The sequence below is a fragment of the Paramisgurnus dabryanus genome, chromosome 17 (genome assembly GCF_030506205.2).
Source record: "Paramisgurnus dabryanus chromosome 17, PD_genome_1.1, whole genome shotgun sequence".
Lineage (NCBI taxonomy): Eukaryota > Metazoa > Chordata > Actinopteri > Cypriniformes > Cobitidae > Paramisgurnus > Paramisgurnus dabryanus.
Window position 1 is genome coordinate 5,109,169 of NC_133353.1, and position 25,842 is coordinate 5,135,010.

At 37.1% G+C, this 25,842-nt stretch overlaps 1 protein-coding gene and 1 long non-coding RNA gene across 2 annotated transcripts in view; one reads left to right on the plus strand and one right to left on the minus strand.

Moving 5' to 3' along the window:
* Positions 1 to 391: 391 nt before the first annotated feature.
* On the minus strand, positions 392 to 7,075 carry gpn1 (GPN-loop GTPase 1). The gene is made up of 14 exons (XM_065253440.2): positions 6,886 to 7,075; positions 6,501 to 6,594; positions 6,320 to 6,359; positions 6,116 to 6,182; positions 6,000 to 6,037; positions 5,835 to 5,913; positions 5,358 to 5,452; positions 5,147 to 5,192; positions 4,893 to 5,039; positions 4,447 to 4,529; positions 4,322 to 4,361; positions 4,032 to 4,122; positions 1,860 to 1,961; positions 392 to 1,296 (listed from the first exon to the last, which is right to left on the minus strand). The coding sequence occupies exons 1-14, from the start codon at positions 7,051 to 7,053 to the stop codon at positions 1,202 to 1,204; spliced, it is 1,185 nt and encodes a 394-aa protein (XP_065109512.1). The 5' UTR covers positions 7,054 to 7,075; the 3' UTR covers positions 392 to 1,201.
* An 872-nt stretch (positions 7,076 to 7,947) lies between these two features.
* LOC141280929 (uncharacterized) overlaps positions 7,948 to 25,842 on the plus strand; it is a 51,516-nt gene continuing 33,621 nt past the window's right edge. The window contains exons 1-2 of the long non-coding RNA XR_012335270.1: positions 7,948 to 8,029; positions 10,476 to 10,621. This is a non-coding gene — a long non-coding RNA (uncharacterized lncRNA). The remainder of the gene's footprint in view (positions 8,030 to 10,475; positions 10,622 to 25,842) is intronic.

Consider the following 25,842-nt stretch of genomic DNA (forward strand, 5'->3'; position numbering starts at 1 on the left):
ACTTCATTGCTAAAGTTGAAGTCTGCAAAACTAGTATGCTGTAAATATTGCCGTTTGCTGTATGTAGTGCAGTTTAAGTTCACTCAAAAATTAAATTTGTCATTTATTCACCCCTATGTTGTTTTAAACCTGCATAAACGTCTTCGTTCTGATGAGCTTAAAGGAAGATATTTGAGAAATGTTTATAACCAAACCAATCAGAAGCCCCATTGACTTCCATACTGTGGAAGTCAATGGGGCTTCTGATCAGTTTGGTGCGAATGTAATTTATTGATTTAATATTGATTTTAATTTTTTAAATGACCTTACTCAGTCAATATAAAGATATAAAAATTAAATTTTGTTTATATTATGTAGGATGATTTTATGCAGAAAACAGTAAATAACTAAAAATGAGACCAAAATCATTATACGTGTTCAGAAAATCATACCACAAACATTCGCATTCAAAAGACTGTAAGATGAAGATCTTATCGAGTGGTATTTCACACATGTAAAGGTTTACAACAACCTTAATTCATGAAACAGAGCGACTGAAGGCGGTAAATCTGATTTCCCAGTCCCACTACACCCACCGGATGACTCGGCCATATGGCTGCAATACCACAAGTGCCCACAGACCATCTCCACACACGACTGCATACATTAGGTAAAGAAAAAACACTTAAAAGCACAACCTTGTGTGGGAAACTTTATCTTATATAATATATAAAAATATTTTACTTCCCTTTGCAAAAACCTTATAACATTCCGAACTTAATAGGTCCATCGAGCACATTTCCAGGAAAGTATTTGCGTACATTTGGCTTAGGTTGCAGGTTTTTATGAACACTAAGATTTTAAACAGACACATCAATGTAGATAAATAAAATATTCTAAGAAAAACAAAAGTGATTGGCTGACATAAAGAGGTTTGCATTTAAAAGCGCAGATTTTTGCACTAATGCAGTTCCTAATCTGAATTTGATCTTATTTGTGCATAAAGCAACAGAACCAAATTACATCCCGAGGAATGTCTAAGTGCAGACTACCTATGCGGTAAAATGTAGACATGCAGGTTGCTACAAGTGTAGCATACAAACAGATTTGAACTGTTTAAATTGACTTTTTTCCGGAGCTTTCCCAGTGTTGGCACAGTGGAGAGGTCAAAGTTCAAAGTTCAGCTCAAACGTGATGGGACGTCTCGGATACATAAATGTATTCAGCCTTCAGACTTCCGGTTGCGTACCTGCACAATCTCTCTTCTCTCCTTTAGGAACTTCCCAAATGAAGTAGCTTCTTTACTTTCCTCTGTGACTGTAGAAAGAAAAGGGAAAAGTTATTAATATCAAACAAGCACAAATCATTCACAGAAGATGACTTACATTTAAACAATCTTTTTAATCAAGTAGTTTCCCTGGGATCAATCCCATGACCTTTTGTGCTGCTAACACAATGCACTATCAATACAGAAATGACATTTCATTCAGTACATGCAATCCTTGGGAGCTGAACCCACAACTTTGGCCTTAAAGCAACACTATGTAGTTTCCATGTAAAAATGACTTACAGCTCCCCCATGTGGTTGAAAAGCGCAACAGTGCCTGGTATCAGACACTCTTCTGCAGGTAGGGGGAGGGGCGGGGCTGTGTTTCCTACCCTCCACCGCCACTTTCAGAGTGTGCTTGTAGCAGCTAGGAGGCTGCTCAGGTTGCAGCAACAGTACAATTTGTCCAGTTAAAAGTTGTTCTATCACTGAAATCATTTTAGAGACATTATTTAAAGGTAAAAAAACTACATAGTGTTGCTTTAAAGGGTCATACTCTACCAGTCGAACTACAGAGTACTCTTTAAAGTACCATTTGAAGTATTAAGTTCACCTGTGTGATCGATATCATCAGTGTCACTGTCATCTTCTTCCTCTTCATCTGGATTTCCACGATTAAAAATGAGGTCACTGGGCCCACCAAGATCTGTAGCATCTAATGAAGAATACCCAGATGGACCAATCATATATTATATAAAGTCACAAGAAGAAAGTCATTTAGATCCAAACTTTAATGTTAACTACATAAACAGGTTCGAAGACAAACTGTTCAGTTAAACAGTAGTTCAAATTAAAAAAATTCTGGTTTAGAAGTCTAGCTGGCTGTAAACATGTTTTAGTATAAAGCTAGCATGATTTAACATGAAACTAACATGATGTTAACATGATTTATCATGAAGCTAGCATGATTTGGAGTTAAGCTTACATGATGTTTGTATGATTTAACATAAAGCTAGCATGATTTAGCATTAAGCTAACATGATTTATCATGAAGCTAGCATGATTTGGAGTTAAGCTAACATGATGTTTGTATGATTTAACATAAAGCTAGCATGATTTAGCATTAAGCTAACATGATTTATCATGAAGCTAGCATGATTTGGAGTTAAGCTAACATGATGTTTGTATGATTTAACATAAAGCTAGCATGATTTAACATTAAGCTAACATGATTTATCATGAAGCTAGCATGATTTGGAGTTAAGCTAACATGACGTTTGTATTGGGGATAAGCTCCACTGATAAGCTGGTGTGTGGTGGGCGTTCTGGCGCAATATGGCTGCCGTCGCATCATCCAGGTGGATGCTGCACATTGGTGGTGGTTGAGAAGATTCCCCCGTTCATATGTAAAGCGCTTTGAGTACTGAGAAAAAGCGCTATATAAATGTAAGGAATTATTATTATTATTAATTATGAGTTTTTGCTCTTTGCTCCCCCTACAGGTTGGAAACGGAATTGTCCATTACCACTGTGGTAAATAATTTAGCCTACTGCAGCAAAGCTGGCTCTGATTGGATTGGAGGTCTGCCGTAAAGCAAGTTTTTGTAGTTTTCAATCGAACTACAGGACCGCGACCCGACGGTTGGAAACTTCTTTGGTGCAGTTTTGGCCGATAGAGGGCTGCAAAGCGAATGTGAAAGTGCCGTTCACCCTGTTTCGAGTGGATGAACGACTGAAATTTTTTTGGAAACGTTATTTTAAGGTAAAAAAAAAACTCTTTGGCGTTGCTTTAACATAAAGCTAGCATGATTCCAACATGCAGTTAATTAGGGTGGCCATTCGTGCCAGTTCCGCCGGACACGTCCCGAACATGTTTTCAGGTTCGTTCACCGGAAGTCGCGTTGCTCGACCGCATACGTCATCGAGGTTCTCACATTTTAGTTAAAATACATTAAAAAATTAAGATTTATTTATTTTAAGACATACAATCATTGTAGTTTCATTCTTACCTTGAAATGTAACGGTTGCTTTTTTTAAATTAAACCCGAAATATTAAACCTTGATGACGTATGTGGTCGACCAACGCGACTTCCGGAGAACGAACCCGAAAACATGTTTGGGATGTGTCCGGCGGAACTGGCACGAATGGCCACCCTAAGTTAATATAAAGCTAGCATGATTTAGCATGAAGCTAGCATGATTTAGCATGAAGCTAGCATGATTTAGCATGAAGCTAGCATGATTTAGCATGAAGCTAGCATGACTTGGAGTGGAGCCAACATGATGCTAGTATGATTTAACATAAAGCTAATATGATTCTAACATGATTAAACATTATTTAATATGAAGCTTAAGTGATTTAACGTGAAGCTAGCATGATGTTAACATAATTTAATAAAGCTAGCATGATGTTAGCATAATTTAATAAGGCTAACGTGATGCAAGCATGGTTTCACATGAAGGTAGCTAACATGATATTAGCATGAAGCTAACACGATATTAGCATGAAGCTAACACGTTTTAGCTGGAAGCTTAGATGTTGCTAATTGCTAATATGATTTAAATTGAAGCTAGCTTGATGTTAGCTCTCAAACACTGTTTAACGGTGTAGCTCCACAATTCAGTACCACAAAGTTCAGTCTTTGCAACGCGTTTTTAGCAATACATTTCTAACATTTATAATGCGTTTAGAAACAATTCTCTGAAATGACTTTACACAGACTTTAATAAGTCTCAAGTATCTTTTTTTGAATGAAAGAGACGTGACTGTACTGAATGAATGTACCGCTTGGAGCTGTGGTTTCCATAGAAACTGCTCCCATGTCTTTCCGAAGGCGTTCCAACTGTTCCTCTTGTTTCTGGGTCTGAGCTTCAGCCTAAGAGTGAGATGGAAATATTAATAACAGTAAAATTTACCTCTTTACATACATTTAACATTTGGGCATAAATTGTATTTGCTTTTAAACACAAAAGAGATGTAGTTTAAGAAGTGATGAATGAGTTTTGCAAGGCATGGTTAGTTCATGTATGACTAGATATAATAGATACATCAGCCCACAAGTGATAATTACTCACTAGCTCTCTGTGCAGGCGTTCATATTCTGGACGATACTCGCTGCAAAACAGAAAAAAAATATTAACTCATATAAAATAAAAACTCTAAAGAAATGTCAATTTTAATTTTCTCTACACATGCATACGTTTCATATTCTTTAGCAGCATCTGCCACTTGTACAAACAGTTCATCGAGTCCAGAACCTGTGACCGCTGACACCCCAACAACCTGAAAAGAATAAACGCACAGATTTTTATTGCATTTGCATATCGCCTTACAAGTGATTGCAAAGGTGACCTTAAAATCCAACATTACATTCCATCACCGGGATATACAGTTTCCTATTAAAATAGGATGGTCCTCCTAAGTCAAGAATATTATGGTATATTTTCCTGGAACAGACTGTATTTCAATTTTGTATATCTGGTGCAAGTTAAGCTTGTTAACTTTCAGGAGTGCACTTGCATATAAATGACTCCAAAGCTACCAGACATGAAATAAAAAACCCAAAATCCAGTTTTAGTTTAATGGGATTTCTCCATGCACAGCACTGCATTTGACAATGAATTCAGATCCGAGTTTTGGACTTACACGCAGGTTGGTGTAGAACTCATCCAGGACGAGACTCATCGAGCGGGTGAGGTTACTGACGTAGGACGTCTCCTGGTTCAAAGCGTCCTGAAACACCTCGAAGTCCTGCATCCACTCCACAGCAAAACTGTGGTCAATGATGTCAGTCTGGTGGAGACGCACAAAAATAATACTTTACATAACAGACAAGTAAACAATGCAAAATAGTTCATTTTAGTGATTACTTTCTTGTGGATGTAAGCGAAGAGTCATACCTTATTCATGGCAACTATGAAAGGCAGTTTGGTCTTGTATAGAATGCTGGAGGAACATGAGGAATTTTAGTAAGATCTACTGAACTTTCTGCTTATTTATTAACATTGCATAATATAGAAAAAAGTGAAACAAGGTATTTTACACACACAATTATTTTGTATTTTATAGTGTGATGAATAATGATCTTAATATTTTCACCAAGGCACTGACCTGCAAGCATACAGCATATTTGACATGAAGGTGACCGGGTTAACACTTCGAGATGTGTCCATCACATAGATCACCACACATGGAAAGGAAGATGCCTAAAAAGAAAATCTTGTTATGGTTTATACTACAAATGGAGTCATGCCACTTTAACACTAAACCAGTTTTTCTTAAACTTTTCGGAGTGCACCACGCCCCCTCTTGGTAAGTAGCCTTATTTTTCAAAAGTTTAATTATAAATGAATCTATTTTATAAAATGGCACCATCTCACACCCCCAAAGAGGGCACACACCCCCCATTTTGAGAACCACTGTGACTTTAGCTCATTCAATGGAACTTGGCACTAGCAATGCAAAAATCATAATCATTGCATGAATCATTTCATTTGATTTGATTTCATGGGCAACACACAAACTGCTTTGGATATAAGTGCTAGCAAGATGGGGAAATAATCTCAAACAGTCCAAAAAGCAACATACCAGAGCTTCAGTTATGATGGTTCCAGATGCCGACCAGGTAAACACTTCTATCTGTCCAGGGGTGTCAATCAAAACATACCTGTAAACAAAGCATTTCATGTGTGAGGTGTGTTGACAAACTTAATTTATATACTGCATATAGCAAATCACAGAGAACAAACTTACTCATGACAATTCTGCTTTTTCTCAATAAACTTCATGACCTACAAAGATACAATGATATAAGATAGTTGTTCTGGTGTGTGCCACACAGTGACATCTAGTGGATCATATAAATCTACCTGATCAAATCTTGTGGCAAATAAGTTTAAAGATGTAACAATTCCTCCATTTGGACCTAAACCATATCTGTCTTAGAGTTAAAGACTATACACCAAGATGCATGACATTTTTATTTTTTTAGAAAGCATGACCAAAAGAACATCAACACAACATTAAAAAGTCCTGTAATAAAATGAGTTGTGCAGTCTATTTATAAAGGATACTGTTTCATAACTTCCTTGTAGTTGACGGTGTCTCTGATATCTATAAGAATAAAACGATTTCATTTTTGTATAAAAACACAAACAAGCTGTTAAAAATCATTCGAATGCATACATATTTTTTAACAAATCATAACACACTGAAATAACCATAAGTAAAGTTAATGGAGATTAAGTCACATACCAATATTTGCTGGAAATGGAACTTCGTGTACTGCAGGATCAAGATTTATGACATATGGAGGAGATTTCTTAGTGTGTAGATATCCTGTGAGCCTCTGGAAAAACATTTATAAATATAAAAGATTATCAATAACTGATCATAATAACTCAATACTGTATTTACAACTTATATATATTTCTCAATGTGGGTCTAAATTACATAATAAAGTCAGGAGGAAATACATTGAGGTTATACTGAACACCTTGCACAAAATAACACACTATATATTCCTTAATTAAAATGAATATTTATATAACAAAATACATTATAAATGCTTATTTAAACAAATTATAATTAACATATAGTTTGATCTTATGTTACAGGGATTCTGCTTTGAATGTCTCACCTGCACAAACGTCGTTTTACCTGAACCCGCCATACCAAGAACTATGAGACAAACTGGTTTATGATCAGTATTTTGTTCCTGAGATGAACTCGAGGTTGACTGAGAACATCCAGCATCTTCACTTTCATGTAAAGCTTCATCACTGCTACCTGATGCTGCAGTCGCCATGCTGCTTTGACTATCGGACACTTGCCGCAAACGATGTGTACTGTCGTAAAACGACGTAAACATTCATCCAGACTTTAGTGTGATAATACGTATGGACGCTAGATGGCAGCAGTGCTATTTGTTCGACATTTAATGGGACATATTAAAACACTTTCAACATCTATCTTGTGTATACGTTACACATAATAAGTAAAGATTAAAAACATGCTATACGATATTTACACTTATTATGTATAGCCCTTATACATCTTGTATTTATCAGCAAAAACCTGGGGGTTTCTCAGTTGTTCCCATAAGGCTAGTGCTCCATTAACATTGTATGAGAGCAAACAGCAGCCAGTCAAGGCCTTCAGATGGTTTACACTACACATTCTTCTATAAGATCAGAGCTGCATTCGGGGGCCACAGTCTATGTATAATTTAACACAGAGATTTTTAGGGGGTAAGGCCTCCCAAAAACATACCAAAAGCTCCAAGGCCCCCTCATCACAATTCATTCATTTGTAAGGGTTCTGTAAACTGTGCACTAGCATAACATTTGGGAATCATTTTTTTCTGGTGAAGGCATGATAATATTCCACTTTTAGAAAGCATTTTAGTTTTATATATTATGTAAATTAATCTCAAAGTGTGTAAGATATATAGTCAGTTATTATTCAATTATAATTAGTGGTATAACTATGTTTTTTTAATTAAATTGTAAAATTAGAATTTTGCATAGACCACGCCCATTGCAATACGTGGCCACGCCTATAGTATGAGACGTGCTTATTTAAATATTTATTTATTTATTAATGACGTCAAAGTACCGCGAGAGCGAGACGAAATTAGACTTCGTATTATTTCTCTAATCGTTCTCGCGGTACTTTGACGTCATCCGGCTGTCGGTCGGTTCTTGTGGCCGCCGCATGAAATCGAAGAAGCCTATTATCACCGGAGTATGCAAAGTTTTCTCATGAATGTCGGATAAAATCAGGTAAATAATGTTTTCCAACATCACAAAAACAATAAGATGTTTATATTTTCTACAAATAATGTGATTGCTAGTTGCTACGTAGATAGTTAAGGTTGTTTAAGTTCATTGTTTTTCGTTTGTTAGGGTGTTTTTAGTCAGGTGGTTGTCAGAGTATCCTAGTAAGTTATTAGTTGCGGTGTTTTGGGTCGTTGCATGTCATGGAGTTTCTATATGGTGAGTGAGAGTTTGTGGATGGCCCATATTTTACAGCGATTTTAATTCCTAACAATATTCACCTTCACATTTTTTGTCTTCAATGGTATTTTTTTTTGCACACGTTACAGTATGGTCTCCCTTGCAAAAGTAAGTGTACTACCATTAGTGTAGTTTAATCATGCTAAAACAAAATAAACTAGTACAAAAATTCGAATGGATTGAATGGTTATAATGGGAATTGTATTGGGTTTAATCAAAACTGTAATAGTCTCTACTAACATATTGGGTTAGGGAGGAAACCAATAGAACACCATTAAATCCTACTGGAATAAGGCCCAGCATGCTACATAAAGGAATTTCGTAATAGTTTTAATGGTGGTATTTGTAATGAAGACCATTAGAATTCATATTGGTTTTTCAGTGGAGCAAAACAAATTGGAAATCAACCAAACAGAAATACTTCCTAGAAAACAGAAAGTGAGCTATACGAATCACACATTCCAATGTTTAGTTCAGGTGTTCTGTTAAACATCCATTGACTGACAGACAGACTTTCCTCACATTCCAGCTGTTTCCTTAGTAGGTTTTCCATGGTGATTTTTGATGACAGAGTTATTATTATTTACTTTTTTCATCTTTCAATGAAAGCGAGAGTTGTCACGAGTCAAATATGTTTTGTCGCTAATACTAGAGAAAAAAATCTATTCGGTACCAGTTTCAATGTTAAACTCTATTTAAACCCTTACGTATCTATTGGTCAGCATTTAGCAATAGCATTTGTCCAAAAATGACATGACCTTCCTCAAACAAATACGTTTCATTCATTGTACATTGTTTTTGAAGATGAAGTGCATTGTTTGGTAAAGAAAGATCGGATAAGGTTCATTGTCCTCTTATTATACTGTACATAACACCCAGATAAAGTTCCCTTGAACCATTCAAAAGGAAATTAACATATGTAAGCAAACAATTATTTTTTCTGACTGTTTTGCAAAAGGTCATGGGTTTAAACCTAGGAAACACACACACACACACAGTTTTGTAAAGATAATGTGAATGTTCCTGTAGTACAGATGTTATGGGTTTGATTCCCAGGGGGATAGTTCACCCAAAAATATCATCATTCTCACCCTCATTTTGTTTTAACAAATATTTTGATTAATGATGGTAAACACACTGTCGAGAGTACCCATTGAGTTATATGATAGGACAAGCAAATACTAAGGAAGTCAATAGGTACTGTCAACTGTGTGCTTACTATCATTTATCAAAATATCTTCTTTTGTAGAAACTCATACAGGTTTAAAACAACATGAAGGTTAGCATGATGACACAAGTTTTAACTATCAATACACTTTGGTTGTCTAAAATATGGACAAACCCAATCGTTGGTTTAAATGAACCAATAAAATGTCCATATTTTAACCAACTACGGCTTGAAACAACCCAGTATCACATTTAAAGTTAGTGCATCGTTTGCTTTGTTGAAAAGTTTATTTGCAACCATGTGCATTACAGATGCATGCAATTACAGACAGACAGATAGATACTGATGGGTCCTTTCAGAGACCCCTCTGGTCTCCAGGCTCATCTGTAATGCTATGAGTAATGGAAAATCAAACTGCATGTGGTTTCGATTCATTCTGGCCGAGTTTGAAAGAGGATCCCTGTTAGAAGAGCTGTGCCCACCTGATGCTGGGATGTTTTGTTGATTTGTTGTTTGTGAATTAATTTAATCTCTGTAAACTTTGTCTGCTACACATAAAATGTGTAATGGTGAAGCTTGATCAATCATGGAGGAATTCATGTTGCTATGATCAAAGATATTTGATATAACAACATTAAGCACTCCTATTACTATTAATAGGGCACAATGCAATGCTCAATATGACAGAAGTACCACCTTACAGTTAGAACCATCCGGGTACTTGAAGGATACCCATTTAAGCATACTACGATTCGGGACATACTAATTCTTATTTGAATTACTATATAGAACGTATAGTGGGCAAATTTGGCAAAATTTGGGATTTTGGATCAGTAAGTAACCATGGCAACCACCCAGAACATCTTTTTATATATTCCTATTTGTCTGGATTCTTTGCAAATCTAACACGTTTTTAACATTTAAAGGTGTCATGTTGATAAATGTCTTTAGCTGACCTAAAGTCAGCTTTAGCTGAGCCCTGCTGAGGTTCTTCTGTGATCTTGGATTAAAGGTCAATGTCAGAAGCTTTTCTTTTTCCCTCAGACTCTGGACTCTTCACTGGACACCATGTTTGCCTTCGCTGTCTCCAAAACCAGATTAAACCACCATGACCTTTTGAGCATCAAGAGGAGTTCCTTAGAGACGCTGTTAGTCTGAGATCAAACAGCTAGTGACCAGTGGGGTTAAAGGTGGGTTTAATGCCAGTCATAAAAACAACATGGGCATCTAACACAAGATTTCATACTTTGAACAAATCCCTAATTTTTTTTATTGATTTTCTGCAAATAGATGTGAATGATACAGCACATCAAATTGTTCATATTGTTGAGTCTGTTGTAATCAGATTTGCGGCCCACCAAGCAGAGAGAAATAATAAATAATACCATATTTCAGGACCAAATGTTAAAACCAGAATATCGAAAGTTGCAGGTGGACTCTTTTGACTTGTAAAAACTACCCAAAATGCGATATCATCGCTGTTTTGTATGCAGATGCTACTAAAGATTGACATTATTAAATTGTATAGCACAAGTGCATCCAGAAACAATGTTTTATTATTTCTTGCTGTGATAAAATTGTTAGCTCATTGGGAATCACCCAATAATGACGTCAGAGGGGCGAGACCGATAGAAGGTACAAATAACACCCATCATTACGACCTCAAATATGCTGTATTGAAACAAGTTCATACTTATTTTTGAGCACGGCTTCTTCGCCAGCAATGATGGAAGCAATGAAGTCATAGTCGGCTAACAGCCAGACGCAACTGTAACAGAACAATGCATTGAAATGAAATCTGATAGTTGCGTAGGGAGGTTTTGAGACATAACAGCAAAAAAATGTGTAATTGCTAATCTATGTATGATTTCAATATGGTTAAATACATTTACATACTAAAATGTTATTTATTTAATGGTGGAAGGCACTCATCCATGGAACATAAGGTGTCAAGTTCTTAAGAAACCTTAATTAATATTTATGAATGTAGTTTTTGTATTTGTAAGATAATGTCTTTTAAAGCATTAAAGGTCTTAAAGGAGTTGTCTACTTTAAAGATGGGGTCCATTGACTGTTTATAGTAGGAAAAAAAATACTATGGTAAGTCAATGGGCCCCATCTATAAAGTGGACTACTGACTGGATGATATGACTATGGAAATGGTTCAAGTAAAATATAGTTTTTCTAAGAATTACTTGAAAATAATAATTTTCATTGTTGTGGACCACTAACTTGCTGATATTTGACAGCGGTTCTGAAAACATGTAACACTAGCTGAACACGTAACATTACCCATCAAATTGCGTACATTGAAATAGCAAATTTAAAATGCACCTAATGGGAACACGTCAATTTCACATAATCTTGCATATATCACAAAACGTTTTTACACTCGGGTGAGGTGGTTTTTCAGTCTATTCGAAAAAAGAAACATATCTCAAAACTGCAATGAAAAGGTTACCCGATGTAGTATGTCATGTGAAAATGACATGCTACTTCTGGCAAGTGTTCATTTGATGGACACTTTACTATCCCATGAGCCCCCAAGATAAAAACAAACGGTGCTAAATAGCACTAAAAGTGGTTCTTGGCTCGTAATCATAGAGGAACCATTTTAAGTGCTCTATAGCACCTATTGAGCACCTATGAAGAACCTTGCGGGGATCATATAGCACCACTATAGCACCACATATGGTTCTACATAGCACAATATGGTTCTACACCGGTGCTAAATCATTATGAGTCGGATTCGTTTATGACGTGATTTAAAAAAGCAACACTCATTAAACAAACTCATTCAAAATAGTCTTTATTATCATGAAAATACCTGAAACAATCTGTCGGCGCCAGTGTGTGTATACTCATAGAAAACAATGTGTTCAATTTTTTTCAGAAGGGTTGTGCACGGCGCATCCGGTGTGTGACCCCCTTTACTTTTGGCATTCAGTCTACATGTGCCAGTAATCATCTATCATTTTGGTTTATGACTGACTAAAAGTTTTTATTGTATTGTTAGCATATTCATCTGAAATAATAAAGTTAAAAGACAGTAATGATGACACGTTTATGATCGTCCGCATAGTATCTGTATCCTCTGTTATTTCAAGCATGTTATGTACAGGATAGGAAATTGTAATTCCTTCTCTTTATACACTTAACCTTTGATCAAACAGGATATTTACAAGCGGCTTTCAGTAAATCTTTTGACCTCAGGTGATCAAGTATATGGGTAGGAAACGGTGTGTTATAGAGAAGCCGCACACCTTTCAACAGAGCCCGTTTTACTTCCTCGATTACAACACCTCAACCAGCATTCAGCCCGATCGCAGACAGGAAGCACTCAACACCGTCTCAACAGATGGCGAGGCAAAGATGAGAAGTCATAATGCGAAAACTTTATACGAGATGGCCTTTTGTTAATATCAGGGAATTTCCTCACAGCTGCTGCAGTGGGACTTTAACAAAAGATAAACAGCAAACTCACCTCGCTTTGCTCTTCTCGTGTTTAGCATTACAGTAAATGAAGTTGAGCGAAAGAGATGTTTTCATGGAGATTTCCCTCATTTACAGTCTCAAGGGTTTCTCGTATCGCAGTTTCTCAGTTTGGGAGGGCTGGAAAATTGGACCCTATTGTAACGTGAATACGTTTCCAAAGCTTTCCTTGCTTTTACATGAGGCTCCATTGCAGAAAAATTAAGTTATTGTAGTACAGAACACATCTGTCAAACATTGCACCATTGAAAGGTGGATGAGACGTGGTCGTGGTTAAATTTTATCTGTAGTTATCCTGATTGGTTATTGTTTTTAGTTATTTAAGCCTCTCTGTGTCTCTACATTCTCTTAAAGGAATAGTTCATCCAACATTGTCATTATTTACTCAATCTGTAATGTCATCCCAGACCTGTATGGCGTTATTTTATTTCCTGTTGAACGCTTAAAAAAAGTGCTTCCTGATGCCATAGAAGAACCATTTTCGTCTGAATGGTCCCTTATCATCCTCTGTAGTGAAAAGTTTCTTAACATTATTTAAAGGTATACAAGAAATGGTAAATAAGAAACTTTGACTGAAAGGTTTTTGAGGAACCAAAATGGTTCTTCCATGGCATCACTGTGACCTTTTAGGCACTTTTATGTCTGAGGGTGAACATAAAAGGGGAACTTTTCAATCCTTGCATGGCCTTACTTAATAGTGTTCACATTTGTCAAGCCTTAACACATAAAAATAACATCAAATTTGAAATGACTTTTTAGCTGAACGGTTGCTTTAGTGCCTCAATCATTATAACAAATCTGTGATCTACTAAAAAAAGAAAGCACAAAGCTCTGTGAACTGACAACCAGTAATTCCCATGTCAAGTTAACTTGGTGTAGGAAGTGTGTGGAAATGACAGAGGAAAGGGTGCCAGGAGGAACCTGAGAACAATAGTTGCTGAAATGTAAGACATCCTCCTCAATCAGAACCAGGACCACACCTATGGTGGGAAAAGATGCTCAGGTCAGCAGATGCTCTCATACGTTTATCCATTCGGGATCCAGTGTGTCCTTGGATAAAAATACTGGATATAAATGGATATAAAGTCACAGGGGTTGTGAAAAACGTCAACGGATGTCCTCCAGAAGTCTTGGGGGTTACTTCCAGTTTTGCAACATGCTCCGATAACCAAATTAAAGTTGTGTGAGGTATTGCACAGCAATTCCTGTTTCTCTGGAAGGAATCATTTTTTGAGCATTCACATGACCCAGAATTGATATCATGTGATTGCATTCATAGTAAAATACTATCTTCCAAGTCATTGTGGGCGTAGTGTCATTTACAAATTACCGTACTTCCCGGCATCATGCAATACATCATTAGCTGTCAAAATCAGACAGATTTATCAAAGACGTTTGCATTTTAGTCTTCATTTCCAGAATGACAGATGATTTGAAATTTCTTAACTGTTTAAAAGCTGTCTTTGTCCTAGTAGCAGTAGTACATGCCATGTGGGGTGGGGATTCCTGGTCCTGGACGGCCCCTGTGAGTTTTGCTCCAACTGAAATCAAACACACCGGAAAAATCTAACCGAAGGCCTCAGGATTACCTGGAAATAACATGCAGGTGTGTTTAATTATTGAGCTAATTTCTGCCCTCCACAGGCTTGTTACCACTGTGCAGGCTGGGGGTGGTGGTGTAATGGTGTGGGGGATGTTTTCTTGGCACACTTTAGGCCCCTTAGTGCCAATTGGGCATCGTTTAAATGCCACGGCCTACCTGAGCATTGTTTCTGACCATGTCCATCCCTTTATGACCACCATGTACCCATTCTCTGATGGCTACTTCCAGAAGGATAATGCACCATGTCACAAAGCTTGAATCATTTCAAATTGGTTTCTTGATCATGACAATGAGTTCACTGTACTAAAATGGCCCTCAAGTCACCAGATATCATATACCTCTATACCCAATAGAGCATCTTTGGGATCTGGTGTAATGGGAGCTTCGTGCCCTGGATGTGCATCCCACAAACACAGTATTAGTATGGTGTTCCTAATAATCCTTTAGGTGAGTGTAAGTAGTACTATATTGCAGTGTTTGAATCTCAGTGAACACACTTGAAAAAATGCATATCTTTGTTTGGACTGTAAGTTGGGTCAACCAAATAGATAAATGAAAATAGAAAATGTTGTGACACAATTGGACATTTCAGTGTGAATACTAACATTTACCGGTAAGTAAGACTATTTGAATTTTGCTGTGTCTCACTCCTTATGTAGACATGAAAGTGAGTAAATGGTGGCAGAAATTTCATATATGGGTTAATAACCCTTATTTTTCACTTTTTAGTCCACAATTCCAATATTCTTAAAAAGAATGAGGGATGGATAGCTTAGCTGTTAAAAAGGTGAGTTGAAAACCCAAAGGTTGTAGGTTCAAACATGTTATTGATGACCTGCCACCACTGAGCCGTACCCTTAAGCAAGCCACTTAACCTAGTAATGGTGAATTGCTTCCTTTACAGAAAAACACGCTGTATATCTGCAGCAACAAGCAAGCGAAAGTACAATATAGAATTAATCAAACTTTATCAGCAGCACTCTTACTCAATGCTTTAATCTAAAACAATCTAAAGTGATCATGCCATTATTGTTTGTTTGCACGTCAAAGATTTCCTCTACGCTTCCTGTTTTGAGTGATGATGTCAGCAGACCTCCATGCTTGCCTCATTGTTTATGAGCAGTGGAAATACTATTCTGCCCATTGGTGGAGGTCAAAAAAAGGACACGCTCTATTTATTTTCCTTCTGGCCAAACTATCTACATAATCTCAAGCCGCGTAGAAGCACTCACGAAAACGTGCCGGTGCCCGCGGTAAAAGCAAAGGGTGATGCCTTGTCTCTCGGCAGCCCTACTGTATGTACACTCTGAACCCAAATTAAAAATTGCGCAGAAACCCATTGCACAAAATCATTTTAGTTTTTGCAGGGAGAAACTAAACAGGTTAAGTGTAGCAGACAAATCAAGTTGCCATTTTTACTAGTGCTGGGCAAAGATTAATCTAGATTATTCGCAAAAAATTAAAGTTTTTGCATTAAGTTTTTGCATTAGTTCACATTATGATTTTTTTGGATTTCTAGTTTAGTAAACTTAATTTTAAGTTGATTTAATTTGTAATATCAATTTCTCTGTCTAACATCTGCACTTACCTAATAAAGTTCAAAGATTTTTTTTTTATTCACTTATATTACTTTTGGTATAATGGTATTATAACACAAAATCAGCGCAGCGCAGTATGAAATATCAAATGTATAAAATATTAAATAAATTGTATTATAGAATACATGATATTATTACTTTTTAGTATAACCAATTCAAATCTTTAATCTTTCTAAACAAATTTTAAATGTAACGTGAAGAAAACGCTATAAACATAGAGGGAACAGACTTCGATGGGGAACAAACTTCGACACAACACCGGCGCCGTCTTTGATTCATTAGTTCTGATACCAAATAAAGTCAACTGCATAAATAGGCCTGTATCCATTGCAAACATATTTTATTATAAGTCTTAAAATGTCCATAACATAAAATCATTGTCAACATACCATAGTTTGACTTGTACTGCGCTGATTTCTAAAGACTGCTGCACAGTTGCAGCGATAGTGTTTTGCGCTCAAAAAACGCTAAGAGAGCTTACGAATTGGTGCAGGCAAACCTCATGAAAGTGTGACTTACAAAAGATATACTTAGCGTACGAACGTTTTGGAAATCTTGCCATAGAGTTAAGAGAGAGGTTAAGTAATAGGTTAAGAACTACTTAGTGATAAGAACTTTTGGGGAACCAGGCTCTGATCTCTGCACTAAATGTCAGTGCCGTGGTTGGATAGTGCAGATTAAGGGGCGGTATTATCCCCTTCTGACATCACAAGGGGAGCCAAATTTCAATTACCTATTTTTCACATGCTTGCAGAGAATGGTTTACCAAAACTAAGTTACTGGGTTGATCTTTTTCACATTTTCTAGGTTGATACAAGCACTAGGGACCTAATTAAAGCACTTCGGATTTACATAATATGTCCCCTTTAAAGGTTCTTATTCTGTGATAAAGCATAAATAATTGAAATTTCCAGGGGAAAAGGCTTGTGGGTATTCCTTACAACAATTTGTGTACTTAAATGTTTTAGTTTAATGAATTTTATACGCTTAAAAGTTTAATGAACTAAATTTTTTAAGCATAGATCCATCAAAACACAAAAACATTAAGTGATGTGTTTACTTTATTGTTTAAAGGGGCCATGGCATGAAAATCTGACCTTTTCCATGTTTAAGTGCTATGATTGGGTCCCCAGTGCTTCTATCAACCTAGAAAATGTGAAAAAGATCAACCCAGTAACTTAGTTTTGGTAAACCATTCTCTGCAAGCATGTGAAAAAATAGGTCGTTGAAATTTGGCTCTCCTTATGATGTCATAAGGAGCTCTTATTATAATAATACCGCCCCTTTATCTGCACTATCCAACCACGGCTGCCATTTAGTGCAGAGAGGGAGAGACAGAGAAAAAATTCACAGCACAATTGAGTTTCAATTTCAACAAACCACCATCATTGTGATCAGTGTTTTCACTTCATCTGCTCATTTGCATTTTAAAGGACACACCCAAAACAGCACACACCTACAAAGTGCCAATTTTAACATGCTATAATAAATTATTTATATGGTATTTTGAGCTAAAACTTCACATATGTGCTCTGGGGACATAGGAAATCACATCATACAATTCAGCCTGCAAGTTAAATACATTTTAATGCAAAACTAATGGTAATTCTAGGAATAAACCAGAATCATCCCAAATTGTTGTCGCTTATCGTTTCTTTACAACATTTGTTCTTGCAACACAGCTTGGTCCGTGCATAGTGTCAGACTCATTGGTTTTGTCACAGTCATGATAAATGGAAGGCTCAGCACATTGTGAAACTGCAGCCCGTTTAATCAAAAGCAGCTTTGGCCACATGTGCCTGCATATGAAAGTAGAGGGAATTGTTTTTAAAGACCTCTTGCAGTCTTTGTTTAACTCTTTGTGTGCCGTTCTCTAAAAAAAGTTTGGATTGTTTTTACCTATGGTTGCTTATATATTCGTCAGAACCATCCACAGGAACCTGCATGCTTGTATGCACTTATGTGCACAAATTTGGATCTAAAATAATTTATTATAAGTTCAACTTTTAATGACAGTGCGTTTTAAAAGTTATTTACATTGGTTAAGTGGACTAAGTGAAGGAAAGTTTAAATATTGCAGACCATTTTTCAAGCTCTTATTCTATTTTGGTCATATAGTTTATTCATATTTCACTTTTATCCCATCATATTAATCATATAAGTGGCGTAATGATATACATGAGATATAAAGTCCTTCAGCAGATGCAGAAACAGGAAGCAACATCTGGAGAAGAGATCTTTATAGCAGACAATATGACACTGGATGTACACTTAAGTCTAGTATGCAGTATGCATTACAGATGTTGCTCAAACCTATGTAAAAAGTGGACAATTTGGCAACAGCGGACGTCACTTTACTTCTGATTTGTGTTTAACAGACCAGACACACATGCTACAGAGAACTCAGTATAAACACTTAGTAGTTGTACCTTAAACTAGAACGAATTCTGTGATGTTTATATCATCTTCACACCAGCTGAAAGGTGCATGTGGATGGTTTAATCATCTGTGATGGTAACAACAAACCTAGTTTGAAACAGAAATAACTTCATTTAAGATTTAAAGACTTGGCACTTCCAAAAATGTTATTATTGTTTACCCACACTTGCGTCATTCTAACCCCATGTTATTTTTTGGCTCTGTAAAGCACAAAATGTGGCAGGTGTGAGATGCTGTTTTCCACGCAATAAAAATTGATTTACATTATTAAAGGACATGAGCATCATAAAGTATATTGAGTGTTACATTACAAGTTTTTAAACTTTTTTGATTCAGGTGCAGTAGGTGTTTTACTACAGTTTTTACACTAGGTGGCCGGTATAACCATGGTGCATACTATCAAGTTGGTGTGTAAATAATTAACTTGCACATTTTTAGAAAATTACCTATTCACGCCTACATATGTATTTCTTAATAAATGATTCAATCTAGGAAGTTTTGGAAGCACTTTTCTCTTTCCATTTTTCTCTTTCCTTGGAGAAAAAGTAAAACAAGTTTATTTTCGTTTGGCTACATACAGTAAAGAAAGGGGGTCTATTGCAGATGGAGAATGAGAGTTTGGGGTCATGGAGTTCATGTCCAGGATTAGCGCTCAGTGTGTTAACCCTTTCCACAATACTAATGTTCGTATAGAAATAAGAGAGGGTGGAGATGAGGTAAGGGTGTTGAATACAGATGGGCGTGGAGGAGAGAGCAAGGTGGGGGATTGGAAAGCGGGACGTGCCAGGGTTTGAATTTCATCACCAGAAAAGGAGTTTAACAGCGGTGGAGTCTGACTGCAGGGCAGCAAAGTGAAGAGAAAAAACAGTTTTCCCCTTTTGGCTGAACTTTCTTCCATTGTGCAGCAATTCCAGATTTTCCCAGAGTAGTACATTTTCACCAGGGATGAAAACAGACTGTTTCAAGGGCAGTCAGAGGATTTGTAGTATACTGAGGTTTTGCAACAGTTAGATCCCGTTGTGAGCAGTTTGCCGTCGGTTTGAGATCATTTCTACAAAATGCTGTAGCTGACAAAATGATTTATATCTCTGTCCTCTCCAGATGTCACAGTGTAAATAATGTTTGTCATTGTAGTTATCAGCTACACGAAAACTGATAAAATATTAGAGATTATTATCACATTTATGCACTTGGCAGAGGCTTCAATGCAAAGCGATTTACAGTGCATCACCATAAAAAAACAGTATGCAAACACAACTGCTACATGCTTCTTGTATTGTTAAACAATGTTATGATCAAATCCAATATTGTGTATATTCTCAAAAACTGATATAACTTTTTTTAATAATTTAATTACTTAATCATTTTTAACTTTTAATAATACTGGTGCACACGCACTGACGAGGGCGAGCTCGAAAGGAGGTTGCCCGTTGGTTGTGGGGGAGGAACATGAAATTGTAAACATTTGGAAACTGCTCAATCCTTCAGAGTTGCCGACGGCAGCATTCAATTTCAAAATTATGCTCCTATTAATAGAAGAGCTTTGTTCCAAAACAAACTCTGTTTTTCTTTTTTTTTTTTTGCCAAAACATGTTTATTATTATGTTATAATAATAATAATAACTATTGTACTTAGATGTATTTTTTGTTATATAGGCTTAAATCAAAACAAACCAACACGATTTTTGAAAAAAAAAATTGAGTTATCTCGTTTTGGAACCAAACTCTTCATATGCTCCTATATTGAATATATGAAGAACAGGTCAAGCCAACTAGGGCCCTGTCCTAAATGACGCACTTAATGTGGACTTTCGGTCTTGTGGCCTTAAATTGCGCGTGAATGAGTCTACGAGTCCGTTGGGTGTCTCATCTGTAATTTTTACGCTTCGAAGTGAAGCAATTTTTACGTCTTTGGAAAAGCCTGCATTGTAGTAGGCTTCGCGCACTTTACCCACCCAGAAGTCCTTGCGAAAGACCAATCAGACCAATAAGATAACCCAATGTTGGGTTGTTGTTATGCAACCATGGGGTATAATAATCCAACAGTTGTGTTAAAACTACCCAGCATTGGGTCAATTTTAACCCAGCGGTGTGTTCTGTCCAAAAATTACTCATTATTGGTATAAAATAACTCAGACATTTTTTGTGTGTATCCAAAGCGGTGTTTTGCTTAGTGGTAATCGTAATCCTTAAAGGTATAGCGGAAGATTTCCGTTTTCCGGGTGGATCATCAAGACTATTGGTCTTCCCAGATGTCAATCAGAACACACGTTCCCTCTCGGGAGGGGCGGTTCTTTTAAATATTTCGGGAAAATCTTCCGCTATACCTTTAACAAAAGGTTTGTTGGTATATGATTGTGCCAAGTTTACACTTGCATTACATTAATATTTATATATTTAGCAGATGCTTTTATCCATTGCGAGTTACAAATGAGAGAGCTCATAACAATAAGTCCTGAACTTGATTGTCTCTTTTATGATAAATAGTTTTGACACGTGTGCAGCAGGCACTTATTTTTACAAAACATGTGGTTCACATGACGCAACAACCACACATATTTTGAAAACCCAAGCAATACACATGACACTCAGAACACATATTTTGAATTTGCGCCCCTCACATAAAACCGGTGTTAGTAAATTATGATTTGATTTTTGGTGAAACAGATTGGACACACATACTTAAGGACTGTGCTTCTTAAGGACAATTAATCAAGATCTGTGTATATGTTGTCATATGAGCTTACCCATAGAGAAAACCACTCATACCATAATGATCCATTTGTGGGTGGGAATTCAGCTTTGGCCGAAAACCGGCTTTTCTTTGTAAGAACGATATCAACATTTCATTTGCAAAATCATTTATCAAGGTTGTAAAAAAGTGACATCTGTGTTTCCTGAGGTCTTGGTTTTCCCTAGACGGTCAGCAGGCAACACGAGACTGACACGATCATGGCATGTTTTATAGAGGAGCGCAAACCTCTTCACATCGAAGACGAGGCAATGCGACATGACAAATTTTACGACAGCAACCGTGGCAGGTCGTGGTTTATTAGGAACATGCTCGGACAAGTAAATTGGCAGTAAATTCACGTTCTGTCATCCGTTGAGCATTTCAAGATTGCACTTGATGACATCAGCCACTTTTCTCCGAGGTTAACCGTTTATAAGGCGCGTACACATGCCAAAGTCGACGATTTATGGTTAGGTTTGGTCAGACAGTGATTCCTTTGCCAAAGGAAGTAACCTTACAAATCTCATCTTGCGAGATGACCACAGGACCTGAGCCTCAAATTAAATCGGTCCAGAAACAGTCGACCTCAGATTGGAGGATTTAAATGTTGTCGTCACTCTGCGGTTGAGACGATCTCGACCACACCGCCCTCACAGTGGTTTTGACTTTATGTTGGTTTGCCTCTCCCTGTGTATCTGTCGGCTCGGTTCTTTCCCACAACATCCTTGGCTCAATTAACCCCACAGTTCGGATCATGACACTGACATATGCACCAGAGTAAGCTTGCAGAAATATGCAAGCGTTCTCATGCTGTGCTCAAAAATGTGCCCATTTTGGGTGTTTTCGTGAATGGAGAAAGCTACTAAAAATATCACGGTTCTCGTTTTTGGTCACAGTTCCTACAAACTTGACCATTTAATGCTGACATTACCGGATGGCTGCTGATTTGTTGCTGGTATTAGATGGTCAACCATCTTCATCTCATTTACCGGTTTAAACTGGATTTTCCAGCAGGCTGTTGTTTACTCTCTGGATTGTGAAACTAAAATAACACTTACGTGCAAAAACATCCTTCTTTTCTGAGTGCACTCAGATGTTTTGTTTAGAAATTGCCCTGTACGTGGATGACTGGTCAAACTCAATTCACCAGTGGCTCCCACCTGTAGTTTAAAACGTTCACAAAGGAAATACACCTCCGTTACTGGAAATATAAGACTGGAATGGAAAATTTGACTAAAAGTCAGTAATGGACCGGCGGAGGGTCTATGTTATAACCTCAATAAACCCATCTGAACTGCTGTCCGCTTTTGAGCGGCTTTGGCTGATGTTAACAACCTCTTTAGTGTCTTTTTTTAAGACACAGCAGCTGCAACGTAACACCATCTAGGTGTTTAAACCCTGACGTGTAGTTTCGCACCTACCACAAACCAGGCAGTTCTGACTTTAATGCATATTTAATGCACATAATGTACATACATATACACATTTGTACATATGTACAAAACATTAAAGAGGGAGTTTATTTATTTAAGATTAGTTTAGATGAAACAACAAACTGGAAACAGACATATATATGTAAATACTCATACACGCATAAATGTTTACATACACTAAAACAGAACTTTTTGTCTATATAGTGACAGTCTAAACTTGGCAGCTTTAACAAATATTAGTAAAAGGAGCTTCAGAGTGTTTTGAGAGTCACAGCATTTGTAAACCGCTGCAGAAGGATCTACTCACAACACTTTACACTATGATGTAAGCATTCAACGGATGTGTACAAAACATGAACTATGCCATAGGGAGACCAAAAAGTGCAAACTTTTTATAGGATCTAAGGTTAATAATTTAACATTTATACAGAATTTAACTGTGCAGTCAAGTGAAATTTCTGTATTTTTTATTTTTATTAAAATGTCCATGAAATTGATCACACACTCTAATGCTGTGTTTACACCAGCCGCGGTAGTGTCGTGAAGCGTGAGTGATTTCAATGTTAAGTCAATTTGAAGACGCGTTGACACGCATCTAGAGGTCTTGAGGGGCGGATGAGACGTTTGGCGTGGAAGACACGATTTCGCCTCATTCACGCGAATTGTGCGCCTGGTGCATTATGGGCAAATTGTGCTTTTTGTGCATTTTGCATTTGACGCAAATTTGCGGCTGACGCCCGAGTTGAATAATTTGAACTTCGCGCCGCGTTAACCAATCAGGAGCCTGCTTGCTACTGTGGTGGCAGCCCCACCCAGAGTCACTCATTCAACCTGAAGGAACGCTTGATATTGTCCGTAAGCAGTCACCCGGAGCTATTTGACACAAGTTCTTATTTCTATAAAGGACAGGAATAAAAAGGACCTCGCTTGGAAGAGTGTCAGTGAGGACATCGGGCAACCTGGTAAGTTGTAATACACATTTCACTTATGAGTCACGTGACGTTTATCGACCCGCGTCGTTTATTTCCCCCCTATAGTAAGGTTACCAAATACAAACTGGTAACTCTCTCGATAAATGCAAAATCAACATCAGTCATCTTGCAAACAGACAACCGCATAGCACTTGCCCCTCCCACAAGAAGCAAATTTTGCCTCTGACGCACGTCAAATGCTTGCTTTTTCCGTGCGTCTACTTCGCTCTAGACACGCGAATGCTTCAAATTGTTCAAGTGGCAAACTAGGCACGGTAGATGGGATTTTGACGCCTGAAACGTGGTTGGTGTAAACCCAGCATTAAGATGGCTGGGTTATCTTTTACCCATAATGGGTAAATATTGGACAGAACACATGCTGGGTTAAAAATGACCCAATATTGGGTTGTTGTTATGCAACCATGGGGTATAGTAACCCAGCAGTTGGGTTAAAACAACCCAGCATTGGGTCAATTTTAACCCAGTGGTGTGTTCTGTCCAGTGTTTACCCTTTATGGGTCAAAAATAACCCAGCCATTTTAGGGTGCATATACACATATAATGTGTGAATGCCTAGGCGTGTGTTTGAATCCGTGTGTGTGTGTTTGTCTGTATAAAGTAGGGATGCACCGAAATGAAAATTCTTGGCCGAAACCGAAAACCGAAAATGAGGAAACCAAGGCCGAAAAACCGAAACCGAAACACCGAAATAAATTATTATGCCAATTATTTGTACAAATGCATTTATGGCTATCACTGTGTACTATAGGGGTGTGTGACAGATCACAAAACTCACGGTTCAGATCACATTACAGTTTTTGAGGCACGGATCAGATTAGTTTTCAGATCAGCAAAAAGGGGGTGGGGAAAATCTAATAACAAATAAAGAAATTACCAACATTTATAAAAAAGAACAAAGCTGCACATTAATAAGGGCTAACATTAAGTACAGAAATCGAATTAAATGAGTCATCATAACACTGTCTTTATTGTATAAATGACATATATTATTATTTCTAGAGCTATTTGTCTCTTTGTTAGACTTAAGTAGGTTAATTGAGGTGTCTCTTTAAATAAGCAGAGACTTATGACTGTAATCTATACATACACTTAAGACATAAACGAATGTTTTTATTAGAAAAAGAATACTTTGGAGATAATTTTGTTTATATGTGCCCTGTCAATAACAGAAAGATGTTACGTTCGCTTGTTTGCGTCTCACTCGTGTGTGCACTATCGAGGGAACTTAAACGCGCGTGCACACAGAGGCGAATCCCAAACAGCGCAGCATAAAAACGTTACGTTGTTTTTCATTGCTTTATTCGGCACATGTATGTTAATGGACTATACAGTATGTGACACATTTGCGCGACTCTCTCTAAAGTTTACACATCAAGAGTTCTGATCTTTGAAGAGCGTACTCACTGTGATGATCACGCGTCTGGACCGGACACAACCGCATGTGCCTCTGTTGGTACTTCAGCGCCTTTTTGCGGTTAAATACATCCACACGGCATACATGTTGCTTCAGACAAGCACGTGCAGGTCGCGGTTTCTGTTTGCGTCATCACAAAATTTCGGCCGTATTGTTTCGGTGATAAAAGTCTTTCGGCCGAAAGCCGAAAATGCTATTTTGGGGCATTTTCGGCCGAAAATTTTCGGTGGCCGAATATTCGGTGCATCCCTAGTATAAAGACCTGCTTTAACCCTAGAAAGTAAGTGGGTTGTAATTTAAACTGCCAAGCTTTAAAGAAGATGAAATGAAACCCTAAAAATAGGTTGCAATGTGAGGGTGCACTATAAAAGCTGCAACATGAAGTTAAAACGTCAATTCAACCTACTATTTTAAGATTTGACTTGGGATATGTTTACGTAACTTATAAAAACATGTTAAAATTGTTTAGCTTAATTTTTTAAGTTAAAGTAACATAAAATATATGTTGATTGGATATCATTTTTTACAGTGTGTTTAATAATCTTTCATTTTTAAGTGAACTACACCTTTACGTTTTTGTGAAATGTTTTTGTCGAAATCTAGTAAAGATAATTTTTATCTGTGCTGGAATAGGCACGTTGTAATAAGTGATATTTGCACCTTTTTTATAAATATTTTTTTTGTACATAATGGCAAAGAAATGTAC